Source organism: Chelonoidis abingdonii, chromosome 8 (assembly GCF_003597395.2).
Source record: "Chelonoidis abingdonii isolate Lonesome George chromosome 8, CheloAbing_2.0, whole genome shotgun sequence".
Classification (NCBI taxonomy): Eukaryota; Metazoa; Chordata; order Testudines; family Testudinidae; genus Chelonoidis; species Chelonoidis abingdonii.
Window position 1 is genome coordinate 17,141,083 of NC_133776.1, and position 27,019 is coordinate 17,168,101.

The window sequence follows — 27,019 nt, forward strand, 5'->3', positions numbered from 1 at the left end:
TTTTGTCAGTATTCTTCCAGATTCTGAGATGCCCAGAACTAAAAAAATTCTTGTGTATCAATAACCCATTTTGTACTTCTGTTAAGTATTTTGTATCATACAGCAGATACTGGAGTAATTTTCCTTTTATTTTGCTGTTTTTCCAACCCAATTTGTCACATGTTGTGCAATACAATATACTTTCTTTGAGTGCTTGCATATGTCCATTACACTGGAGGTATTTACATGTCTTGTGCACTTGTGCCAGAAAGTTTTCCCCAGCAGTTGCTATAGAGGCAGTCCCACCCACACCAAGACCCCTTGTATTCCAAATGGATGGTAAAGGATGGTGACACCCTTCCATTCCTTCAGTTCCTTCTTACCATTTGTAGTCAGAGCAGTCTATGTTTACTGCCTTGTTCTTTGGGAACAGTTATGGATACATACTTACTCTTCCTAGTGGTTCTGTTTTTGTTCATTGCACATTTTTCTTATTTTCCTTTTTGTTAGAAGCTTTCTGTTAATTTTTCTGAGTAAGGCACGCTTCAGGCTGTTGCCCTGTACCGAGGGATCCCATGCCAGCGTCCCCAGGTTTCAAGCCTTGTTGTGGTTGCTGAAAGCTGATGCCTGGCAGTGATCCTCATTCCTGCTGTCTAAAGTGCATGGATGATGGCCCTGTAAGAGACAAATGCTCAGTTTGCCAGGGCTTCAAGACCAGGACAAAGAAGCTGCAGGAAGAGCACCCTCGATATATTCTTATGGAGGTTTCCCTTAGACCAGTATCTGAAACCCCTTTGTTTTCCAAGGGGATTTAATTGATGGCTCCTTTCCAGAGTACTTCTCCCATTTTACTGGCAAATAGGAGCCATAGGAGATCACTGTCACTGGGACCATCATCTTCAAGGTTTAAGACACTGGACCAATTCCAGCCTCAGAATACTAACATCTCGGCATGCCCACGAGTTGTGCGTCCAGCAGACACCTGAGGATACCATCACTGAGATCCTATGAGATGTGGCCAGGATCGACTCCTCCCTACTGACACCATGGCAGACGATCAATGCCTTGAACACCTTCCTGATCCCCCGTATCTCATTCATCCTGAGAGGATCTGCCATGGTGAAGGTACCTCTGAACAAGGCAGCAACACCATCAGGCAGCTAGTGAAGAAGTGGATGTTTCTTCCCCAGAGAGCCAGCAATGAACTGGTGTACATCTCACACAGGTAGGGCAGCACCAGCATCCCTCGTATGGGTGATCTGTGCGGCATTGCAGTGATCACTCTCACCTTCCGCCTTCTGACATGCCCAGATGCCGCGGTGAGGAACATCGCAGAAAGTGCCATGCAGGATGTCATCAAGAAGTGAATCACCAGGACCCCGTCCAACCAAGATGTTGCCACCTGCCTGAGCTGCTTGCTGGAAGGAGAATTTGGAAGAGATGGGGGAGACTTTTTTTGCTTCACTCTGGACTCGTGTCCACAACGCTATGTAACGACTGGAGAAGCGTATTGGCTGCCGCTGGATGTGATGCAAGGAATGCCAGGAGCTGGGAGTCCTGGTGCAACAGGTGAAGAACATGGACCACACAATCCTCACTCTGAAAGTTAGAACCATGCTAGAGAGGATCCTGAAGGATGCCATCTGCTGCCAGTATGTGGAAAAGGTGAAGCAGAAGCTGGACCAGGGCAAGGCATTTGAGGTGACGTGCAAGTGGGACGCCAGCAACCACTTTCTCCCCAGGGGCAGCTTCGCTTGATTTGCCAGCTGGAGGTTCATCCACAGGGCCCGGCTCAACTGTGTTCCACTGAACCTGTCAGTGAAGTTAGCCTTTTTAGTGGCCATCACCTCAGTAGGAGAGTGGGGGAAACTCAATGCTCTACAGAGACATAGTCTGGTTAGGCTATACCCTAATTTTCTGTCAAAAGTAGTATCTGATTTCCATCTGAATCAGTGTATGTGCTTACCAGTTTTCTTCTCAAAGCCACATGCTCACAAGGATGAAAAGATTCCTTTTTCCTTGAGGAGGTGATATTTCACTGGACTAAATACACTGCATTGGGAGTCATTGGTAAACAATTTGTGTTCAGTAATGGCTCAGCTGTGCCTTTTTGTTTAACTAGTAATACTCATTAGTAATATGTCAGTAAAAAGTGAAGCTTTCTGTAATGTTTTATGGTAGTGAATATTCTTCTTTCCCCGCTTAAGCTGTAACATAGCAATCTATGAACCTCAAAAGGCTATGTGATTCAGTTTAGGTAGGCACCAAGAGTTAAGTGTTTATCTGAACTTTCAGATTTGTTTCCCTGACCTCCTGGAGGTCTCTCTCTTTGCTCAAGCTCTTTGGAGAGGGTAGGTATTATCTCTGTTTTTAGACTGTATAACCCAGGCCACTAAGGGAGTGTGTCTTTGAGCCAAGATTAGAATTCAGTATTCCTAGCCCCCAGTGTAGTGCTCATTACTAGCCCACATCACTGAAATATTATAGTGGAAAGCATTATTCTATATTTTGAAACGGTTTTGTCTTTCTTTTCTTTCTGCTACTTTAGTTAACTGGTTAAAATGAGAAATGACTCTGCCTGGTGACCCTATATGCGTGAATCTTACAGACAGAGGCCAAAATGATAGAACTAAATATAGACACCTAAATCCATGTTTAGGCACTCAAATAAAAGTGGCCTAATTCTTAGAGATGCTGAGCAATTTTCACTGTCATCAGAGTGAGCAGTGAATGCTCAGTTTCTCTGTATAGCAGGCCACTTGTATTTGAGGGTTTATAATTGGTCTGGGTTCATAAATGGTGAGACTGCTTTAGACATCCCTCTAAAGCAGTTCATTTACACAAGCCACAAATACTTTTATTTTAGTACATTATTGTAGGGCACAGCACCAGCTGTTGCCTCAGTTTTGAGGGGAATACTGGGGTGATTTACATGGTTTATATTTTTTTACATTTTTGCCTACCTTCCACTTAGTTTAACCATTTCTCCCTTTCTCAGTCCTGTACAGTGGAGGAGGATGAACTTGAAAGGAAGGGACCCCAAAGACCACAGAACACATGGACAAACCAGGAAAAACTGCCACTGGAGATGAGGGGAGTAATGGCTAGTAGGTGTTGAGTGAGGGAATCCTCTGAGAAATATATCTCAGGGAACAGCAGGCAAGTCAAATAGCTAGCAAGTCCCTGTGAAGTAGTCAGAATCCCTTCTAGCAGGCCAGGCAGCAGCCCACAATGGCCTGCTCTCACCTCTGACATAGAAACCTCAGGACAAAACATAGCAGCTAGCCAGAATATTGGGTTGTGAACTGCAGAGTATGTGGAATTGCAGAATGACTCTTTCTGGGGGGAAGATGTGATTCAACAGTAATTATCACGGTTTTTAAAGGATGAGCAGTATCTTGTGCATCATTTTTCTTCTGAGGTAAACCGATCTCAGTGGTATCCCGCATAGGGATTCTACTGTGACTAGAGTCCATTGTGTTAATAAACCTTCAGACCCTACCACCCTGGTGTTCAACTGCCATGACTGAGTCTACCTTTTGAGAGCTTTCTACTCATGCCATGCTCCTGGTATCTGTGCCATTGTTTCTGTGTTGAGTGTTTAGTGTTGCAAGAGTGCTATATATTCATAGATAGTAGCCCTTTCCTGCTCCCATAGGTTTCCTCAGTCCTTGAAAAGTCACCTGATGCAAAAATGAATTTAGTCTGTGTCACCTGGGACTGAATGGCCACTCTGCACTATGAGTTTACTCTCTTTGGACTTAATTTTTTTTTTTTTGACACACTTCCCCTAATAAATTGGTATCTTTGGACTATAACTCCTGACCTGTTCTAGGCAGATGAAGGAAATTTAATGGTTTCAGATGCAAACAGTGTTTCTTGCAAATTCCCATCTAGTTACACATATTAGTCATATTTCTCATCACTATCTACATACAGTGATGGCTCCTCTCCTTCCCTCCCCCTGACTGGCATAGCATAAATCCTTTGTGTGTCTCTGCCCCCTGGAAACTCAAAATGGCAGTTTAACTGGTTTTATTTCTGCTTGCTTGTGTTTGGTGACTCTTGCTAGGAGTTTGTTTGGATGTTGTTCCAAATTCAAGACCTGAGAGTTTTCATCTCTGCTTCCTTTCTGGCCCTGTTAGGGATTGGCCCACATGTAAGCTGTAAAGATATTGCTGGTGCTGTGCCCAGCAGCCATGATGTGCTTTCAGATGACTGTGTCTGACTTGTCTGTAAAATAGCTAATCTAATAAATCACTGAAAGGCAGGTGGTTTGAAGTGGTCACTAAGTACAGTAACTCCTCACTTAACGTTGTAGTTATGTTCCCGAAAAATGCAACTTTAAGTGAAACGATGTTAAACGAATCCAATTTTCCCATAAGAGTTAATGTAAATGTGGGAGGTTAGGTTCCAAGGAAATATTTTGGGGGCAGACAAAAGGCATTATATACTGTACAGTACTGTACTGTACTGTGGTTGGGAAGTACCCAGCCCACTGCGGGCAAGGATGCTAGGAAACACCTTTGCTGCATCAGCGGCAGCTTCACTGGAGAAGGGCAGGCTTGGACTTTGTTGGAAATGTTCCAGGCCCGCCTCTTTCTGTCCCCGCTCCACTCCAGGCCCACCTCTTCCCATCCCCACTTCATCTCCTATCCAGAGCACGCCACATCCTTCCTGCCCCGCCCCCACCCAAGCTGTTTGGCATAGCTTAGGACTTTCTGGGAGGGAGGGGGAGGAGAATAGATGCAGCGCATTCCTACTCCTCCCCCTCCCTCCCAGAAAATCCAAAGCGCTGCTAAACAGCTGTTTGGTGGCGGGGGAAGCACTGGGAGGGAGGAGGAGATGGCGAAGCAGAACTTGTGCAATACTCCCTTGTAAATTCGCTGCTCCTTCACGGAATCTTACAAGCAGGCAGCCAAATGACGTTCTAAGGGAGCATTGCACAACTTTAAATGAGCATGTTCCCTAATTGAGCAGGGACATAACATTGAAACAACATTAAGCGGGATGACGTTAAATGAGGAGTTACTGTAGAAAGCTCATTGCAATGTTTTTACCTGTCCTTTCATTCCTAGTGAGCACATCTGGCCAGTTGGTACTGATTGCACTCTGGTTGCCCTTCTCTTTGAAAATGTGCAGTGGGTATACTTCACACTTGTGTTTTTGTATTTAAGTATGCAGACATTTTGAAAATACAGCTTAATGTATAACTAAGAGCTTTTGCTGTATTAAATGTTATTACTATTGCTGTTTCACTTTCCCTGCAATTCAGAGAAGCAACTTGTACTGCAACGTAAAGATGAGAATAAAGGGAGTTAATTAAATGGAGAGATTTTTTCTTTAAAGTAAGATTAAAGATCTTGGACAAAAATGTATAAAAAAGTTAAACAACCTTTCTTAATATGTTTGCTAACTATTCCTCATATGTAACATCTCTAAACTTCTATTCTGATCTCTTTCCAAATGACAAACAGTAGTTTAAGTATAGTGTCAAGTTAATGGTAATACTGGTGTAACTTGTCAGAACCAAAGCAAATGTGTAATTTACTTGAAATTATTGGGGGCGGGGCAGGGAGAGGGTAGTTCTGAAAGTTTGGGAAGAAAGTATCCCTTTGGTATACAGATTTGAAAAGCTTTTAAAGGCAACTTTCTTAAAACTATTTCATTTAACATGTTTTCAGATGAATGTTAATATATCGTTTACTTTTCCTAAAATCCTGGTTTATGAGATTGAAAAATACCTCAAGTTCCAGGACAACTTTCCTTTAGCATCTCTCCTTTCAATCTCTGTTAAGAGTTTAAATGTTGTAAGAATCATATTTACAGAGATAATCTATGGTTGTTAGGCTGGAGAGAGTGTTTTACTTTGGTTCTCAGGTGATAAAGTTAATGATTTTGCCCCATTGTACAATTTGATATCTCTCAGACAGAAGAGAACATGATCAATATTCTATTGCTTTAAGAAAGGAATTTGTTATGAAACCAGGGTCCAGTAGGCGGTTGTCTTGTCATTTTCTTAAAACTTTTGTATGGTGCTTGCACTTACATATGATTGCTATAATTTTAAAAGGTAATTTTTAAAGGCACACTGCCTGTTGGAGGAGGGAAAAAAGTTAAAACTTCCATATCTGCTGCTATATATGGAATGTCTCTCGTGAGCACCACCACTTTCCTCATTTAAATCCTTCCAGAAGTCCCATTTTTTTCACAGTACTTACAAGATATTACATCATCTTGACTCTGTTTTTTTAATCTATTTATCTTAGGAGTGAATTGCTCGTTTGTTTGGAGAGAAAGGGCATAAGGGTACTGGACATGACCGTGGGGACTTGTGAGAGGGAACTTGAGGAGTGTAGAGGTATGGACTTAACTGCTGGTGCACCCCCTTGTGGCTGGAAGTGGCATTGTAGGCTTCCTCCTCTGCCAACAGCTGCTTTGGCCCTGTGGTGGTCTGCCTCTTCTCATGACTCAGCCCTCTGTCCATGTCATGTTTAATCTGGCCCCTTCCAGGGTAAACAGAGTCCAATAAACTCAAAGAAAGACAATATAGCTCTTCTCTGTCTGGGCTCACTCCCTGCAGACTCTTCACCCTTTCCCAGGCTCTGCAGGGTGCAGAGCAATGCATCCTAGGAGGCCCAGCTCCAAACTCAGTAGTTGTCCTCCCCTTTGCACCAGGGTGTTTCTGTTCCACCTTTTCCAGTGAACAAGTAGGGAAATCCAGACCCTCCCTCTTCTTCAGGTTGCAGTCCAGGAACCTGTGGCAAGTAACTAATTTCTGCTCACTCAGACTCCTCTCTTCCTCCTTGGACGTCTTACTACCTTGGCCTGTCTTCAGGCCCTCTCCCATAGCCACACTGTGAGCATACTAGTGTCTGCTTCTCTAGATCTTTCTTCTACCTTCTAGCAACCAGAGAGGAACTGCAAAATTCGTCTCCTCTCTCCCTGTAACCTTCCTTGTCATCCTTCTTCCTTTATGCTCACCACCCAACTTCTGCCCCGTGGAGCTTCATATTCAGTTTGGCCGGCCTACCCTCCAGTTACCTTAATTGAACTTTTTGGCTCCAGTTAACCCTTTTAGTGCAAGTGTGAGGTATATATCCCATCAGAAGGAGGTTGAATGGTAGAGGGAGGAGGGGAATTTAAGTGTGTTTAGTATTTAGAAAACAAAACTGTTAACTAATATGACATATACCTATTGTCCCATTGATAGTTTTGCTTGCATGATATATATCCTATGCCCCCACACTTTTTGTCTTTCAAGGGTAGGGCTCTCTCTTCTTCTGTATTTGCAAAATGACGCACATTTTTTGGTATTGCCACAGTATAAATAATAATAGACAATCTAAATTGTATAGGCTAATTTCATTCCTAAATATCAACTATGCATTGTTCAAAAAAATGGAAGCAAAACGTGTATTCCAGGTTTATTCCAATTGGATGCCTACTAGATAATATCCACTGCGTAATTAACTAATAAAAAAGAAATTATGGTGCTAAGAAAATGTTAAAATTGGACACAAAAAAGGATTTAACACAGTGGCAGGGATTTTTGAAGGCAGTAGTCAGGGTAGGGAACAGTATTTAGAAAGTATCTGATAAACTAGTTTTAAAAGTCAAGGCAGGAACTAATCCTTATTTTGCATTATTTCCTACTTGGGAAATCGTCAAAGATTTGTAGGAATTGGTTTCTGCATTCTCTCATCTCTCCACTCTCCCAATATTCAGATGTGTTTCTAAACTCCATTTTTGCAGTGTTTTACAATAAATGCCTTCTACAAAAGTAAGAACTTTGAAATAGAGACTCACTAGAGCAAGTGAGCAGCTTACTGTGAAGGGATCTATACCATCTTCCACAGAATCTAAACTTTCATTTTTTCAAATAATGAAATTTGTAGCTCTTTAAGTTTTGAAGACATGTACTTTGCTAAACAGTACCAGAGTGAAATTAATAAGACTATGGTCAGTTTCACTACTACTGTTTGGAAGACAGTGGACAGCAGTAAAATTGGTAAAAATGATGTTAATTTAATGCTGCTACTGCTTGAGGGAGCTCTGAGTAACAGTGCAGGCAAACACAGAGGTTAGTCATTGGGAAGGAAAATTTAAAAAATAGTCTGGGAGAGTGGCAGAGAAGTGGAGACATTTTCTCCTTATTCTTTGCAGGAGCTAGTAATCTTTTGAAAGGGAGAAGACACAAAAAGCTCCTGTTCTGTCTAAGATGAGGGCAGAGTTTCCAATCTATCATATGCCTACTAGTCACAGGTTGATATGAAAGATAAAATGTCCAATCTGTGTCCAAAGACAACACCTTGATAGAAATCACAGCACCTATCCTTTTCAAGGTATTCTAGAAAGGCTTCTAACAACGGACCTCCCTGATGGACCCCCCTCCCTCCCTGCTTACTGCTTCTCTTTGCCTCCTATCTTTTCATTGCCTCTTCACCCTACTCTAGTTTTCATATCTACTTGTGGGGAAGCAGGTTTATTGCTCTGACTAGTGCCTTGTATATCTCACACTCTGCTGAAGTACTTAATAAAATAGTCTTCCTTTTTAAAAGTTTTTTTTATTGATGATCTTGCCCAGCTAGTGTATGACAACCTGTTGAATTCAATGCAGTGTTGTCTCTTGCAAATGGGTTGTGATGTTCTTATTTGTTGCGCCAGCAAAGATTTGATTTGGACGCATGGGCTGGGTCAAAGTGACATGAGAGGGAGGAAGAGTCGGCACTTGCTTACAGGTTAGCAAGCAACCAGTCCATCAGCCCACATCGAGGCATGTTTCCCACAGCGGCAGCCATCTGTTGTTTTTCAAAGTACCTCATTACCTCTTGGAGAATATCCCCAACGCTGTAGCCCTTCTTGGCTGCTTTTTCAGCCAACAGAGGAAGCTTCTTCAAATCCCCTTCATTTTCATTCATGAATGACAGGTTGGGCACATTGAAGTGGGAAGCAGCCATCCACTGGAGGATAGCCTGGAGTTCTTTGTTCAGTAAGCTGCTGTTGGAATTCTGGTTGTTCACTATCACTTCAGAACCAGATGATGAACCTGATAGCTGTTTTCCATTACCCTTGGATTGTGAAGTTCTCCTGGGTACAGCTGGTGTTTTTGAGGATGTAGCACCAAATGTATTTTGTTCATCCAACAGGTCACCCATAGCTAAATCTGGGCTATTGTTTTTGGCCATGAATAGACATAACTTCATCACAGATTCCACCAGCTGATCAATAAATTGCTTGTTCACCTGATCCATATTGTCAAACTGATCCATGGCTGAATTGGGCTGTTTAGATAAGGACTTTTTGCTGGACTTGCTGTCAGTGGTGGCAGGATCTCTATAATTCCTGTGTGTTTCACTGGAATTGTCATCTATATTGAAACCAGCCTCACGTAAGACCTTCTGGATGATTGATAACAGGATACTTGATATGTCCCCCTTTTGGGAGTCAAGTTGTTGATGGTCTTTCTTTGCCCCTGAGTGCCTTGATCCAGTAGCCGTTGAAAGGGACTTGGAACTTTGGCTGCTCCCAGCCTTTTCAAAATGAGAATCACAAGAAAGATATCCAAACGAAGTGGCGCCCGATTCACGTGCTGAGTCTTTACCATTTGTTTGTTGTAATAGATGTTGTTGTATCAACATTAATGCAGTCACAATGAGGTCTTTTGCATACTTATCCATTGAGCAATGCTTTTCTGAATCTTTGCTTGATGATGCTTGATACTTGCTGGCTCCTCGGTCTTTGTCCTTCCCTTGATTATGCATTTCACTTTTCATTGCTGTAAATTGCATGCCTTGAGATTTGCTGTCTTGGGAGCCTGTTTTAAGTGATGTGTATGCTAGGCTTTGAGACCTGGACTGCTTATCATCCCCTGCTAGGGCTTTAAACAGGCGTTTCACCATTGCTTCCAAAATTTCAGTAGACTTTTGGCTTCCTAGGTTGAATAGATTCTTTTTCACCGTGGAAACAAAATCAGAGTCTGTCATGAGCACCCCTGTGACATTATGCAGATTTTTCATGGTTGAGTCTATCAAGTCTGATATGACATCTTTGGTATGTTTGAGGATTACTTTCTTCAAAACTACACAAGCTGGGGTTGTCTTACCATCCTTTCTTTGGACTTTCATGGTCTTCATAAATGAGAACATCATGTCTGAAGCAACCTGATTTGCATAAACCATTAAACCTTTGCTTACAGAAGTACCAGAATCATCCTGCCCAGACTGTTTTGTTTGCTGACACATTTGTTTATCTCCAGGCTTTCCTCCCTGTTTACAGCCATTTTGATTAGACATCTCACCATAGAAGAGTGATGTTCTCTTGGAACCTGAAGTATCTTCCTTCTTGATAGTCTTTTCTTGAGATGGTCTTGGGGATGGTAGTTTACCCTGGGGGTCCTGTGTGCTTGCTTCAACAGCTTCATTCACCATTTGTGATGCGATTTTGCTCACAGAACCACGGGAATTGTTTTTCCCTTCACCAGCTGAACCATGAATCCCCTGACGTATAAACTTACTGGCAGTGCCTTCCAATTTTTCTGTGATCTCTTTACGGGCCATTTGAACAACCAAAGAACAGAGCTTATTTACGTAGTATGAAACATCATCTGGATCTCTTTTTCCCTTTTGGGCACCGGCAGACTTTAAAGATGTGTCACTGTTCTGGGACAACGATGGATCATTGAAGGTTTCACTAACTTTGCATTTCTGAGGGGCATCTGAAGGGGTCAGTGCATGCTGGAATCCAACTGCATATTTCTGAAGGTCATTGTTGAGCCAGCTCACAATGCTGAGTTCATCAGTTGAGCCTTGTTTGAAAAGACATACCGCTCCTTCAGTTTTAGAATGATCATGCTTCTCATTGTCCTTTATTACAATGACTTCTTTTTCCTCCAGATTCCCCAGATCAAGTTCATTTGAAGGTTCAGAGATGCTACTGGACTGGCTAGCAGCTTTCTTTGCTTTTGAATCTTTGTCTTTTACATTCAGGCTGGAGACATCAACAAAACAGATCACTTTCCGGTCCTGGTCCTTCTGTTCATCAGGATTGTAGAGGTCTACTTTACACACACCTGCCTGACTGTGTAACCAGTCAACTTCCTGAGACATCTTTGCAGGTTGATAATAGGACCGTACCCAGGACCGTAGAGTGTTCTTTGATCAGTTCAGCTGCTGTGATGACCCTGCCAGACTCGAGATGTTGCCTCCTCTCTCAGCTTTCCATGCTCTTCTACTGCCAGATGGGCTCTTCACCTATGTTGGCTCATGGTTTCTATAGCAGCAGTGACATCACAAAGAACTAGTTTCACCAACAACCTATGATGTGTTGGCAATGCTTTAGCAGTGGGCTGCTTTACTTTTTTTCCTTTAGCCTGTGTTAAATCTGTGTCCTTTGGGTTTGGAGGGTGTTTTCCAATAGGTGGGCTGAGGGAATGGAGACTCTGTCTTTGTTTTCCATATAAACAAAAACATTTTCTCATAAACAGCACCACTTAAAGAAACTAGCATTAAACTGCGTTTTCTGGATATACAGTGAATATATTGATAGTATAAGACAGAGGTTACCTTTTTATACGAAGAGGGAGTTGGGAATGAAGATGGCAGTAGTCTCATGATGTTCTCCCTGAAGTGGTGACATCACAAAGATCAGCGTTCACCAATAATAGCTGAACAAAAAACCTCTAGACTTGAAAAGCCTTATTTCTCTTTTCATTCCCTGCTTTTTCTCTCATTCTTTTTCTCTTCCCCATTTTTTCTTTTGTTTTCTTCCTTCCTTTTTCTCTTTATAACTAGCCTGTGTATCTATCTCTTTCCCTCTACTCTGAAATAAAATAAAATCTGTAAATCTAAGCACAGGCAGTGTGACAGATTATAAAACCAAACTAGCTCCTAACCCCCTATTATCAGATGGTTGAAAAATCATAAAATCGTAGAAATTATATATAGAAAAGACTTTTTGTCATCTGATCTATCTTTCTGCCAGTCAGGATTATTCCCTATAAAATATTTACTATAGGCATGTGAGATTAATGTTAAATCTTCCAGATGACATTTCTGTTTGTAGATTATTTCATACCTTGTAGCTCTGGAAAGGATGGATTGTTTTGTAGTTAAATCATTGCACTGATACTCAGGAAATTTAGGTTCAGTTCTCAGCTTTACCACAGATCTCCTGTTAAATCATGGGCAAGTCACTTAAACAGTCTGATTCTTAATTCCAAGTTCCCCATCTGTAAATTGTGGATGATAATTCTTCTTTTTTTTCACCTTTTGCCTGTCTTGTCTAGTTGGATAGTAAGCTCTTTGGGGCTGTGTCTTACTACCTATATGTACCATGCCTAGCAAAATGTGACTCCAATTTAGGTTGGGTCCTCTAGGTATGATTATACTACAAATAATACTTGCATACATACATCTCTGTGACTGTCTGTAGTTGAGTATTTTGTATAATATTCATCACTGCAGTAATTTTCCTTCCATTTTGTGATATTTTTTCCAGGTCCGTTTGCCTTGTATAAAACATTTGTGGAGAAATGTTGCCCAATATTTCACAACTACTTTCAGTGTATAGTACCAGATACTAACTAAATATGTGGATTATAGTTCATTTGACAGATAACAGGTGTTGATGATGCAGAAAAAGGGTTCACAGTGGGTACCCTAGTCAAGTACAGGTAGTAGAGTAGTTTAGACACAGGAGATTAAAAAAAAAAAAAGAAAATCCTCCATAAGAATTAAAAGCTGACAAAATTCTGGGAGCACTAACATAACTGAATACTCTCTGAAATTAAATGAAGTATTATTTATATTTTGCAGTAGTATTTTTTTTTCCTTTGATACCTTAGTTCGCTGCATATGTGGAAAATGCCTCTCGTTGCCTGGTAACCATGCATATATCCATTTCAGGTTGCTGTCAAACTGATAAAATTTGGTTGCCTGAAGCTAGGCACAGGTATCCAGGTAAAAGTGACCTAATTGTTTGAGATACTGTATTTAGTTCTCATAATGAATCTCAAAACAAATATCAGAGTAGCAGAAAGGGTTCAGAGATGGGCAACCAAATTGACTACAGGCATGGAAATGCTTTTGGAAGGAAGAGAGATTGAAAAGTTTGGGATTGTTTAGAGGAGAATAGTAGAGAACATGGAGATGTATAGAATAGTGAACTGTTTAGCAAAGATAAACTGGTCACGTTTGTTTATTCTTTCACATAATGTGAGAAGGAGACATTAGATGGAGTTTAAAAGAACACATTTGAAATAGGTAAATGAAAATACTTCAAAATTGCTATGAGATATCATTGAGGCTAAGGGCTTTATAGGATTCACAAAAGGATTGGATATTACAGGTAGGGATGTAATATTGCCTGGGGTTAAGGTTGCATAACACTTCCCGTTGTAAGACCCTGGTTTCAGTTGCTAATAACTCTTGCGAAACTTTAACCATTTGAGCTGAAATGTTCCATGGTGTGTGTGTGTGTGTCTCTCTCTCTATCTTGCTCTCATTGAAATTTAGTACAAACGGTAAAAAAATTCTTGAGAAATATTTTCTTTGAGATGCTGTAGAGTACACATGCTTTGGAGCAGGGACTTGAAAGGAGGTCATCTTTATATCAGGGATGTACCTTTTTGCTGTCCCTGTGAAAATCCACTCAAATTTGGCCAAAGTATAAATTTTTGGGAAAATAATCCCAATTTCACTTTCTCACTAGAGACTTGCTAGAGCTTCTCAAACAGGTTCCCCAAAAAGTCTCCTTGCTCCAAGCAGAAATGAAGGGGCAAATCTGGAGTGGAGTGTTGCTGTGGGCAGGGCTGGGTACTGACACCACAACTCCTAAGTGTCTCAAATTGGGCACCCAAAATTAATGGAAAATTTTAACTTAATCTTTCTGTGCCTCAGTTCCTCATCTGTAAAACGGGGATACCACCACCCCCTCACTTCATACGGGTGTTGTGAAGATTGATTAGTTATTTGTGAAGCATGCAGATATTTTAGTGATGAACACCACAGAAAAGCCCAGGAGGAAATTAATAATTCTTTCTTCAGAGCAAGGTTTGAATAGTGTGCAGTAACTCAGGCATGGGGGCCACACAGTGAATAATGAGAAGAAGAAAAATATTGAAAGGTTGCTTATTAACTGAGTGCCCTCTCTCCTGTGCACTGAATGAAACAAGTTCCTGAAGAAAAATAGTATGTGGTCAAGTAATTAAAGAGTGTATTGTTATGCATATGCACAAGAAGGCTGAATTAGGTTGCAGTTCTGCAAATGTGGCATTTGCAGCATTGTGCTCTAGAATCTGTCTTCATTTTTTAAAAATGGTTTCTATCCTTCATGGTGGCAAAAATAGCGAATAGTTAAAGTCGATGCTTGTCTGATGCAGAGAGGCTGAAAAAATAGCTATGAGAAATGTGAACTGCCATTGGGTTACAGAACTGTGACTGTTAATCTCAGTCAGGGTGCTATGGCCTCTATGATTCCATAGCCTTAAAGTCAGACATTTTTCCAAGATGCCACAAAATTTGGCATTTTTGTCATGGAATTGGCCACTTTGCTGTAGCCATGTGCCTGACGTATTGTTCTGTCTCCTAGCCCTGCCTAGACCTTCCTGTAGCTGCCTCTTGATTTCTAGCTTTCCCTCTGGATTACAGAGTGCATTCCTTGCATTGTTGCATGTATCCAGGGAGCCAGGGATAGAGGAGACAGGTTAGTCCAGTTCACAATCAGGGAGCATTTGGCTGGGTTGCCTGGAGAATGGCACAGCAACCAACAACTGGAGAGTTGAGCTACAGAAGCTGGCTACCAACTCTCCCTTCTCCAGCACGAATTGCAGAGAAAAACCTTCTGAGCTGGATTGCCTGGATAACGTTGTGGGAGCTGAGATCTGTGCAGAGACAAGGCCACTAGAGAACATAACAGAAAAATCCATTGTCAAAAATAATCATTGACTAATTTTATGTTTCATGAGACATAGTCGTGTATATTGTGGTTTGGGTTGGGAATAAAGGGTTTTTCATTATGATCGAATTTAAGAGTACTTTAGAAGAATATGGTCTTCTTGTGTGACACAGGACCCTGACTAAAATTAAACAACCTCTCTTAATGTACGCATGTTGGTGATTGCATCATTACAGTATCAAGAAAATGCAGTAATGTATCTCTTTAAATTGTAAAGAAACAGCAATATTGGAGCAATTTGTCAGACTCCAAATCAAATTAGAGTAAAGTTGTTTTCCAAACATTACAGTTTCTTTTCAAAAGAATGGAGGCCTTTGCCGTAAAGCTTTTAAAGATCAGCACTTTGAAGATATTTCCTTTGTCATCAATTTAAAGCTGAATCGAATGGTGGTAGTCTTACTTACCTGAAATTATGGGATTTGTAAAATACCTTGATACTAACTTTTTTGTAGTTTTTTATTTTTATTTTTTTTTACAGATATCTTGGTATTTGATGAAATGCATCATATAAAGTCAATAATTATTATCATCTTTGTCTTTAATGTATTAGATTTCTATCTGTACTTTTCATATTTGGTTCTTTTATCAGGTTCAGAACTTAACATTGCGCAGTCAGAAGTTGGGCGTATTGTGTAGTTCACAGAATGGCCCACCAAAGAGCAGTAGTCAAGCTCAGTCATTGGCTCTATGTACTAATAAAACTGTGACCGGTACCAAGGCCAGCCAACCTGATTCTCCAGACAGCAACCAAAAAGGAGAGAGCCCAACATCTGAGTGTCGAAGTACATCTGTCGCACGAACATCAAGTATACATCAGTTAATAGCGCCAGGTGCGATGAATCTTAGCTTTAAAAAGGTTGTTAAAGTTCACCCTGTCATTTATAGCCCACAAACAGGTGTCTAATGCCTCAATAAATCATTTGGAAATAAATAATTATTTTCAGTGGTGCTTAAAATATTTGTATCTTAAAATTCTCCTATGCCTTCAGAGAGAAGGGCAGGAGAGAAAGAAAAAGAATTAAAAAAGGACTGTGTGTGTCTCTGTGTTGTCCAGAGTGGTGGTAGTTACGATATTTCTTTTACATTAGCACCCAAAGGCCCAGTCATGATCAGGACGCCATTGTCCTCAACAGTGCATAAACTTCATAGGTAGACCTCTCCCTGCCTCATAGAGTTTATAATCTAGTTTACAAGAAGTCAAGAAAATGAGTGCGGCAAACAAAAGGAAAAAAATTGGGAAGCTAGAGGATAAAGTTAACTAAGCTAAGACTATGCACTTAGGTTGGCTATTGCATAATTTAATAATTCCTGCTGGTGCAGAGAGTAGAAATTTTGCCTGGTAAGTGGGCTGAGTAGGCCTGGTCAGCCACATCTGCTTAATTTCAGGCTTCTTGAGAGAGAGAGGCTGCAAGGCAGACAGCTCTTGAATTTTTGACCCCCATTGTTAATCAGGAAAGTAATCCATCCCCTACTTAAAAAAAAATTAGCTATCAAATTTATGATTTTTTTTTCAAATGAAAGAGAAAACAGGTAGGGCTGGGAGGAGGGATGGAGAAAAGGAAAGGTATGCCCCAGAGGAAAATCTCAGGCATTTCAGTTTCCCTTTGTAGGCAGTTATGACAAGGAGTCACTGGCTCCTTTGGGAGGAAGGGGAGTACATCTCTGAAAATGAGACCACTTTTTATGTTCCTAATTTATTGGTTGTATAACTTTAGGCACTTAGTTTTTACAGGCTTAGTCTAAATGTTCTAATTTAAAACTTTTAAGTCCATTATTTTTAAAAAACTATTTTTTTAAATAACACTGACTGACATAAAATTAGCAATTTTAATCCAACCTTATTGACTCTAAAGTACTTACCTCTTTTATATTACAACTATTTTAAAGCAGGCAAGTGCTGTCTTTTCAAAGTTGAGGGTAGTATTTTTAACTAAAAGAAGTCTTATTAACCATAGTCTTAGAACTAGTGGCAGAAAGATAGATGTCTTTTGCTAGAAGCATTTGTATATCTAAAACAAGCATGTTTTGTTTAATTGTTCAGTGCTATATTTTGCTTTGGAGTTTACCAAAATAAATACATTCTATTTGTGTGTTACATTTAGGATACTGTATATGATTGAAGAGGGTATTTTCTAAGGCATTTCTAAGTTGTGCTAGTCTGAAAGGCTTGGTCAAGTTCTGTGCAGACTTTAGTCATCTGATGTGAAAATTTTCCTCATTTAAACATTTATTGAAATGTTCTTTGAACTTAAGTAAACAAATACTAATTGTCATTTTTTTCCCCCTCACAGCTTCATATTCTGCAATTCAACCTCATTCTCTAATAAAACATCAGCAGATACCTCTTCATTCACCACCTCCAAAGATTTCCCATCATCAGCTGATATTACAACAGCAGCAAGTTCAGCCAATCACACTTCAGACTCCTCCTAATCAGGAACCACCTCCATCACAACACTATGTTCCACTCCAAAGCCATGGTCTTCCTCCAGTTCCTAATAGTGTCCAGTCACAACATTGCTCACCTGTTCACATCCATCCTCCTCCTTTAACAATATCTCCTACTCCATCCCCATCAGCTCAGCAGTCAGTAGTGGTGTCTCCTACGCCTGCTCACTCACCTTGTCAATCACCCACCATAATAATTCATCCACAAGCACTTATTCAGTCACAACCACATCCTCTTATGCCATCAGCTGTACAGTCAGAGCAGAATCCACAGCAGCCCACTACTAGTCAAGTACGACCAGTAGCACAACAGCTTAATCTTCCATCCCATCTTACAGTTCCACCTTCCCCAGTAGTACACATTGGGTCAGTAGATCAGCCGAACTTGATGTCCCCGGGCCAGCAGACAGTGTCTCCAACACCACATCAGCAATATCCGACCTTACAGTCCGTGCCAATCCCAGTTGCAACCCCTCCACAGCTGTCAACATCTCCAACCCAGATTCAACAACTGCCCTTGCAGTCTGTGCAATCTTTACAAATGCAGCCTGAAATTCTATCTCAGGGCCAAGTTTTGGTGCAAAATACTTTGGTTTCTGAGGAGGAGCTTCCTGCTGCAGAAGCTTTGGTCCAACTGCCATTTCAGACTCTTCCACCACCACAGACTGTTGCAGTAAACCTTCAAGTACAACCATCGGTACCTGTTGAAACCCCTGTGGTAAGCCCTCAGAAATTTTCTTTTTGGTTTTGATATTTAACTAAAAGTGAAAAAAGCTTTCTCCAACAACATTCTATTATGGCCATAGATGACAAAAATCTCTTGGGTATAAGGAAAGAAGAATCTGTTCTCAAAATCATTTACAGGTTTAGTAAAACTGGCATTGCTGCATGGCATCTAAACAAAGTAATGGGTTGAAAAGCTGGCTCCCAGTCTGACACTCATTTTATTGCTGGATAAGCAAGTAATATTACTATCTTTGCAGCACTGACTTTTCCATTTTGAAACTGTATCCTTTGAAGAAAATGTTTTGTTGTTCTTCAAAACCAAGTGAAAATTGAGTGAAGTTCAGGAATACGAGCCAAATGCCATACAGCTTTTTGGAGCGTATTCTCCATCCTACCTCAAATTCCACTTGAGTGCATTTGAAGGAGGTGGAGGAACACAGAGAACTGCACAGCACGAGCAGCTGTAACTTTCACCACTGACATAAGGTCCCTCAGGGAATCAGTAGCTCCACCCATGGAATGTTATTAACATAATCCCTTCTTCCCCTTATGCTAGGGTGAGGAACAGTTGGTGCAAGAGCTTCCTCCACCAGGTTTATGCCAGTGGAAAGTTCCCCCCCAGACTATGAAATTTTGGCCCTCTATATTAAATACAGTGCAATTTGTTTAATCAAGGCTTTGGGAATTTTCAGGGAACATAAAAAGAACTTATGGGTAACTGAATTTTGGATAGTTCAGTTGGTACTGTAACTGAAAAGCCTCTCCACCAAGAGAGATTTAGGGAATGTTTATGCCCCCTTTGTGTTCACAGCCACTGCCCTAACCAAGTAGTTCTTTGCTAGTCTTAGCAATTATTATTTTAATAGTTGTTGTTTTCAGTTGTGGCTCACTCGTTTGGACCTTGATTCAGCAAAGCACTTAAGAATGTGCTTAACAGTAAGCATGAGTAGTCCCATTGAAGACAGTGGAATTACTCACATGTTTAAAAATAAGACCATGCTTAAGTGTTTTGCTGGATTAGAGCCTTTTTCATGTGGTTTTCCTGATGTGCGCCTACTTGACAGCTCCTATTGCTATCATAATTAAAACATTTGCTCATTCACTCACTTACCGTCCACCCATGCATTTCCATTGATTTTTCACTTATTCACACCTACAAAATATTCTTTTTAATTCAGGAATCTTTTCTTATTTATTCATAAATGCATTTATTTCTTCACACGCTATATGTTCTTTGTGGTGTTGCATGTGTTCATCTATTAAATATTGAGAGGGTGGTGTTATGTTTCAAACTGGTATCCTTAGAAATATTAAACAGGTGAGGATTTACACCAAAAAGAGCATCAAAGGTGAAAAACTAAGAATGGAAGTCAAGTCAGACATCTGTGCTTACCAGTACACATAAGGAAAATGAATAAGCCCTCTATGCTCATATAATGATGGAGGAGGGAAGATAATTTAGAGAGAGTTTGTTAGATAAATAATGTTCCTGAGCTTATTTATACTTGAAACAAATGTTAAAATACATAAGGGAAACACTGTGACAATCTTCATTACCTTTTAAATTATAATGTGTAAGAGAGGCAGAGTTATAAATCACTGTCCAGCCAGCCAGCTGGGATCATCCCCAATGAGCTTGTGAAAAATATTTGACTTGAACCAGAATTGTGTTTAATTTCTTTGGATTGTACAAGATTAGATTTCAATATACATACAAAAATAAGATGTCCCACCTCTGTCCCCGCCCCAGCTTCCTATTCTCTGACCAGCTGTTTTTCAGTAGGAGTCTCTTGTATCCATCACATCTTGAGTTCTGATGGTCCAGCAATTTAACAGTATCTGTTCCAAAGTAAATTTCCAAAGAGAGTTAGTGCTACTGTAATTAGGGCTGTCAAGCGATTTAAAAAAAAATTAATCGTGCTGTTAAAGAATAATAGAATACCACTTTTATTTAAATATTTTTGGATGTTTTTTACATTTTCAAATATATTTATTTCAGTTACAACACAGAATACAAAATGTACAGTACTCACTTTGTTTTTTTAATACAAATTTGCACTGTAAAAAATAAAATAAATAGTATTTTTTAATTTACCTAATACAAGAACTGTAGTGCACTCTCTTTATCATGAAAGTTGAATTTACAAATGTAAAATTATGTACCAAAAAAACCTGCATTCAAAAATAAAACAATGTAAAACTTTAGAGCCTACAAGTCCACTCAATCCCACTTCAGCCAGTCACTCAGACAAACAAGTTTAGTTATAATTTGCTGCCCACTTCTTGTTTACAATGTCACCTGAAAGTGAGAACAGGCATTGGCATGTCACTGTTGTAGCAGAAGTCGCAAGATATTTACATGCCAGATGTGCTAAAGATTCATATGTCCCTTGATGCTTCAACCATCATTCAAGAGGACATGCATCCATGCTGATGACAGGTTCTGCTCAATAACGAAAAAAATCTACATTTGTAAGTTACACTTTTACAAGAAAGAGATTCCACTACAGTACTTGTATGAGGTGAATTGAAAAATTCTATTTCTTTTGTTTACCATTTTTACAGTGCAAATATTTGAAATAAAAATAATATAAAGTGAGCACTGTACACTTTGTTTTCTGTATTGTACTAGAAATCAGTATTTGAAAATGTAGAAAAACATCCAAAAATATTTAATAAATTTCAATTAGTGTTCTATTGTTTAACAGTCCGATTAATCGTGATTAATTTTTTTGAGTTAAGTGCGTGAGTTAACTGCGATTAATCAACAGTCCTAACTGTAATGTGAACAAGATTATGTATTATTTGCTTCTGATCTTTTATTCTGATGTATTCAGAAATGTATTATTTATACCATGGACTTTGTTTAAATTCTTTCCCTCTTCCATGCTCTCAAATATTTTGAAACTATATGCATTTTTCTGACAGACCTTCTTTGTGGAAAAGGGCTATTGTCTGTCTGTATGACCGTGCTTAATATTCCTGAAGCCAGAACAGGGGCATCAGACTCTTTCCATGGAGAGGGCTGAATTCCATTTTTAATTATAATCTGTGGGACTGTATACTGCCATCAGTAGAACTCCTTGATGTGAATGGGAGGTTTGCACAAAGATCAAGTGTAGAATATGACCTTTATATAGCACTAAACTTTTAGGACTGGATTTTGGTGCCCATTCTCCTGATGAATAGTCCCATTTATTTTAACAGGACTACTTATGGAGTAAAGTCCTATTCCAAGGAGGTTACTAGAGGAGGGCCACCAATTATCATTTTTTATTATGTATTCAGTATTATGTATTCAAGACCACCAGTATTCCTTCCTTTTTGTTTCTCTATTCTCCTGTTTTTGTTTTTGTTTTTTTGTTCTTTCTCTCTTCTCCATCTGCAACTCCGTGTCTCTTTCTTTCTTCCGAATTTTCATCTTTGCAGCAACTCTCAATTCTACCCTCAAGATCTTCACTCTCACCATCTACTAAAATGATCAGTTGTGAAATAGCTAATGCTGACATTTAAAGCATCATCATTAGGCTTTAGACATAACACCCCAATGAGATTAATGGTGCAGGGGAATTCACACCTTTCAGAGGCTTTCTTTCTGGCTATCTCCCAACTGAGGAAAACACTGCTGTAGTTATTGTTTGATATGCATTTGGAAGAAAATGTTAATCCCAGTCCCCTGTTAGTTTAGGCAGGGACAAGGCCCGCCAATGGAAGCGAGGTGTCTCTTGACAGCTTGTCGTTGAACTCCCATATCTGCTGAGTTGACTGTCAGTAATCACTTCAATTTACATTATAGTTTTGGAGAAAATCATTTATAACAACTTTAGCTGATAAACTTGGCATGTTCTCTTGTAATCTTTGTTTTGCTTACTGTAGTATGCAGTTGTATGAGAAGGAAAGCACTCTGGTGTTTCCACATAACTTTGGAGACCTTGTACATTAAAGACTCCAAACTGAAGTGATTCTTGCTCTCAGTTCAGAAATACTGATTGTAAAATATAACTTCCTTTATTGACATGAAGCCTTTTTTATGGGTTGCTGTGAATCTCTGTATTTTTAATGAAAAGGTATAATTTGTAATCTCTACCTAAAATTGTATCCAAAAAAAGACATTAAAAAAATGTTAAATTTGCATAGTCAAATACTCAAAAGTTAGGAGATGGCAGAATTAAGGTTGCCTGTGCCACCTTTAATTTGCCCCCCTTGTGCGTATGCATTATGATAGTCTTTAATGGAATGATCTCACATTTTTCCCATAAGACTCCTCCTTTTCTATGCATCCTGAACGCCAACAGGGTGAGCATTGTGAGCATAGGAGAGAGAGTTATCCTGCTCGTTCCTGTGCCTGGTGCCCCAACAGCTGGGAGGAGAAATGGATGGAAAGGTCTCACTCAGACCCTGTAGACCCAGGATGCAGCATGCTCAGTACAGACAGAATCTTCAGAGAATTTAGATACCTAACTCTAACAAATCTTCACTGGCCATGTACGAACTGCAATTTTCAGAGGTTTATAACCTGACCAAATTTGGGTGGACATTCATGAGGATGGTAAAAGTCATGTCCCTCATTCCTGGGTGACCCCACCTGCCAAATTTCAAGTACTTCTGGTCTAAAGCATAGGGATGCTAGAACTTCTCAATGAAACGGTTGTAAGATTTTTTTTATTTTTATTTTTGTTAACATGGGCAAAACTCATTCTGAGAAATAGGTGAACAGTGTTTGCTGAAACTTTCCAAAAACATTCAGTCTGAGGCAGACACACCTGGCACACTAAATTTCAGCTGAAACAATTAGTTTGGCAAAGTTATAAACAAATGAAAATAGGGATCTTATAATGTAAAGTGTTGCAACTTCAATCTGTGTCCTCTGTACTGAATTGCCATTCTGTTTTATTGCTTAAATCTAGTGGTGGTAATTATATATATATATAAAAACAGGGAAGACTAGAGAGATTAAAGATGGGGAGGGCCAGTTAAGTTCTCTGGACCACCTGTCTGTGAAGCGAATGGTACACGTCTTAGAATTTGGCTGATATTACAAATGCTGTAGTTTTGTTCTCATTATTACTATATCATCAGAATCCAGTCATGGATAGATGGGGGTGAGGGGTGTCTGTAGTGTGGAAAAATTGAAGTATATTATTAATAGATGATGATATATTTTTAAAAATCAGTTGGCAATTTGTTTGTCAAGATTACATTCATGTATCTGTTTTTGGGGTGTTATAGTAGAATGGAAATCTTTCTTAAAGCAGTGATCTGTTCAGTGCAGATTTACCAAGTGGAGAACCTGTGTGAGGAAGAGATGCCAGAGGAGTCTGAATGCGTCCGTATGGTTAGAACACCTACCCCACCAACCTTGTCTCCACCGATTATAACCTTAGGGAATGGCGAGGAGCTTGCTTCAGAGGCGCCTTTGTCAGGTGAGCACAAGTGCAGTGACTGTTGGAATTAGGTCAGCTTTTCTGCTTGAATCTCTTTCTGATCAGGTACTTTTTCTAGCTGGAAATATTTAAAGCAAAAGTATGTGACTTTCACCTGTTTTTATGGTTTAATGGGATAGTTCTCCAATTAATGAAGCTTCATGAAATATACTAGAAAGCAGGATGGTAGAATGATGTATTCAGTTATAAAGAAATATATGAAAACAATATTTTATTTTTAAGAAAACTATTTATATAGTGAGAATGTTTTTGATTAAATTTAATTGATCTTTGTATTAAAAACAAAGATAAATGACTTACAGCTTGTATATCATTGGGTCTCTTAGACACAAGGTCTTTGTGGCAGCGACTCTGCTTCCACATGTGCTTGTATAGCACCTAGCAAATGGAACACCTATCTTGATTGGGGCCCATAAGAACTACTAGAATTAATTAATTAATAACAGTAGCAATCTTCATTGGTTTGTGAACTGCCCCCAACACACAGCAGCCCTGATCATACAAGCTGATCTTCTTGCTGGATCAAGGTCTCTAGTTGGAAAATGCTATAAGGATATCAGCTGCATTGTAATTATTACAATTCACTTCGTTTTTTGGTAGGTCATGAGAATGGTGTATTGTGAGACAAAAGCAACCAATAAATAATTTTATTTAGTTTAATTATAGAGAATATACTTTGTCTGTTGCACTAGCGCCTGATCCTGCAGGTATATGGATACTCCTATGAGGTGCTGAGTACCCTCAATTCCTTTCTAAATCAGAGAGAGTTCAGAGCATTTTGAACACCACAGGAAGTGCTCGGCACATTGTAGGATCAGGTCTTGGAATAGAACAGAGAGAAGAAGGCATAAGAAAGTCCCTTCCCTCAGGCAGCAGGACAGGATTTATTTATTGCATCCACATGCCAAGAGAGAATGCTGACTGATATCAGGATCAGTAACTATATTTACTCAGTCCAAAGCAAATATTAGCCAACATCAGGTACAAGTATACTTTACTCCTACGTGGAGGAGCCAGCATAGTATGCCCTCCTGGAAAGCGAGGAGGGATCCTGCCTGGACTGAAGAAGTCATTTTGCACAGGCTGCCCTATTGTTGTTTTGCTCCCACTCCAACTAGAGCAACTTTTGTGTGTATTGGATAACTGTAATGAATAATTTGTCATGAAACAGCCCAGACATGCCTGAGTCTGTTGGAGGAATCCAAATAGTCTCAGGTACGTGTTTTTCCTCAAGTTTTAGCAAACACGAGTTAATTACATAAGCAAACCTGCAGTGCCACTCATTCAGAAGGTTCCAACCCTTCAGCTATTTCTTTGTGTTCTTCCTCAGAGCCACAGGTCTGTTTCTCGCATAGAGCCACTATAGAACCTCAAAAAGTATCAAGCCAGGTGTCAGTATTCTACAGTACAGAACACCTAACTTAATTCCTGTTACTTTCAACCCCTATCTTATCCCAGGCCTTCATTTGTTTGATGAGAAACTTCAGAGCAAACACTTTTATTCTAAACACAGAGTAAATTATAGATCCAAATATATATCACACATTTACAAATCTGTTTAATTGTAAGTTATTCTACTATTTTAATTAAGTCCTCTTAAGAGATTTGTATCAATCTAATCAGCTTCTTAGGCTGGCAAGATGAGACGAAGTATCTGGCAAGGGGACCATTACACCTTTGAATTTATCAGGGAGTTAGCGAGTGAGGGTAACGACAAGTAAAGAGGAACTAGGGCATGGAAGGACGAAGGAAACAGCAATACACTAGTGATTTTTCAGTTTAAGCCATAGGCACACCTTGTTGGTTTTGAGTTACTTTTGGGATTTTTTTGTATAAAATAAGAGACAAGAAGTGAATATTATTGATGCACTATAACAAGTAATTAACCCACTGAGATGAAGATTAGAATAATAATAGTGAATTTATTTATATACCATAAGCATGCATGACATCTTACATGGCCACTAGGAGACACAGACCAAAATTTTCAAATCCAGGTGCCTGCAGTTGGGCTCCTGTATCCATATTTAGGCACCTAAAATAGAAGTGGCCTGACTTTCTAATGTGTTTATGAATTTGCAGCTCATTGGGAACAGGGTTTGCTCACCACCACTGGAAATGAACACCATTTCTACTGAAGTGCTTAAATATGGTTTTAGGAGCCCAACTTTAGACTTCCAAGTTTTAAGTTGATCTCTGTTCCTGCCTTGTGGATTTACAATCTAGGTGGATGGCTAAGAGCTATATTATACAAATATTTGAAAGATGTTTGTTGTGGACAAAGGTGAGTATAGCTGGGAGATACTGAACAAAGGGAAATTTAGGTTGAATGTCAGGAAAAATGTCCTAATGGTGCAGGCTATTAGGATAACTTAACTTTCCGTGGAACAGTCTTCCAAGGAAAGTAAACTTGTCCTGTCATTGGTATAATTTAAAGTTTATAATATAAATATAGGAGAAAAAAATCTTCATTGACAAGACCATGAATGCATTAATGTAGGTGTTTTCCATCCCTGCTTTCTATTACTTTGTGAAAATATCTGGACACAGTGATTAAAAGTATAATATATTTTAAATTATTTTTTCCAGAACAAGTGGGACTTCCTGCAGTGGCATCATCAGTCAGTGCCTCAGTAATTAAATCTCCATCAGACCCTTCACATGCCTCTATTCCACCACCTCCTCTTTTGCTTCCAGCAGCTGCCACAAGGAGTAACATCACATCAATGCCTAATAGCATTCCTAACCTAGAAAACAAACCTCCACAAGCTATCGTTAAACCACAGATCCTGACTCATGTTATTGAGGGCTTTGTGATTCAGGAGGGTTTAGAGCCCTTTCCTGTAAGTATAAAAGTTAAAAGCTATTAACATATGTTTTAAAAGACAAACAAATCTGGTTCAGTTATTTGTGGCTATTACATAGTTAAGTTCTTTATATTCTGAATACCTTTTCAGAATTTTGGGATTGACCTTCTTTTCCTTCTGTTTGTAGCCAATTTGTTACAGCACTTTTACAGCATATTTTATATATGCGTATGTTATATGCATATTTACATGTATTACATCATATGTGAATCAGGTTTATCTTAAGTGTATAGTTCAAATTCATGCTACTTTTTCATCCAGCTGTATAACTGAATGGCAGGTTACTGGTTTTTAAAGAACCATAGCAGAAAATTTTTCTGAAAAAAAAAAAAAAAAAAAAAGGAGTGCTATTAAAAAGTGTATACGTTTTTTGTGAGGAGATGTGTATAGTGAGATGAAATTATTTTAGTAGTATTGTTTATAATATTTAGCTTTACTTTCATCCATCTTATAGAAAAATTACTGCATGTAGATACCTGGTATTAAGAAGTGTTGGACAAACTTTGATCCCATTGAAGTCACTAACAAAACACTGACAGGAGTTGGCCCTGTAAGAGCAGATTGTTGCTAACCACTGGAAACTTTTAAAGCCAGAAATGG

At 39.4% G+C, this 27,019-nt stretch overlaps 2 protein-coding genes across 6 annotated transcripts in view; one reads left to right on the forward strand and one right to left on the reverse strand.

The window, feature by feature from the left end:
* Window positions 1–27,019, forward strand: part of PHC3 (polyhomeotic homolog 3) — a 94,796-nt gene that overhangs the window by 36,662 nt on the left and 31,115 nt on the right. For all 5 annotated transcript variants that reach the window (XR_004374136.2, XM_032783692.2, XM_032783691.2 and 2 more), the window contains exons 7-10: window positions 15,524–15,764; window positions 17,226–18,100; window positions 23,381–23,531; window positions 26,142–26,395. Coding sequence is in view for 4 of the 5 variants with exons in the window: in XM_032783692.2 (XP_032639583.1) it covers window positions 15,524–15,764; window positions 17,226–18,100; window positions 23,381–23,531; window positions 26,142–26,395 (1,521 nt within the window). In the remaining variant the exon portion in view is untranslated. The remainder of the gene's footprint in view (window positions 1–15,523; window positions 15,765–17,225; window positions 18,101–23,380; window positions 23,532–26,141; window positions 26,396–27,019) is intronic.
* Window positions 8,715–11,098, reverse strand: AKAP4 (A-kinase anchoring protein 4). Its single transcript, XM_032783695.2, has one exon. It carries the CDS (start codon window positions 11,085–11,087, stop codon window positions 8,715–8,717), a length of 2,373 nt encoding a protein of 790 aa, XP_032639586.1. The 5' UTR covers window positions 11,088–11,098.

Bases quoted from the DNA above. Each gene is read 5' to 3' on its own strand.
- AKAP4 (XM_032783695.2), bottom strand. From the start codon at position 11,087: ATGTCTCAGGAAGTTGACTGGTTACACAGTCAGGCAGGTGTGTGTAAA.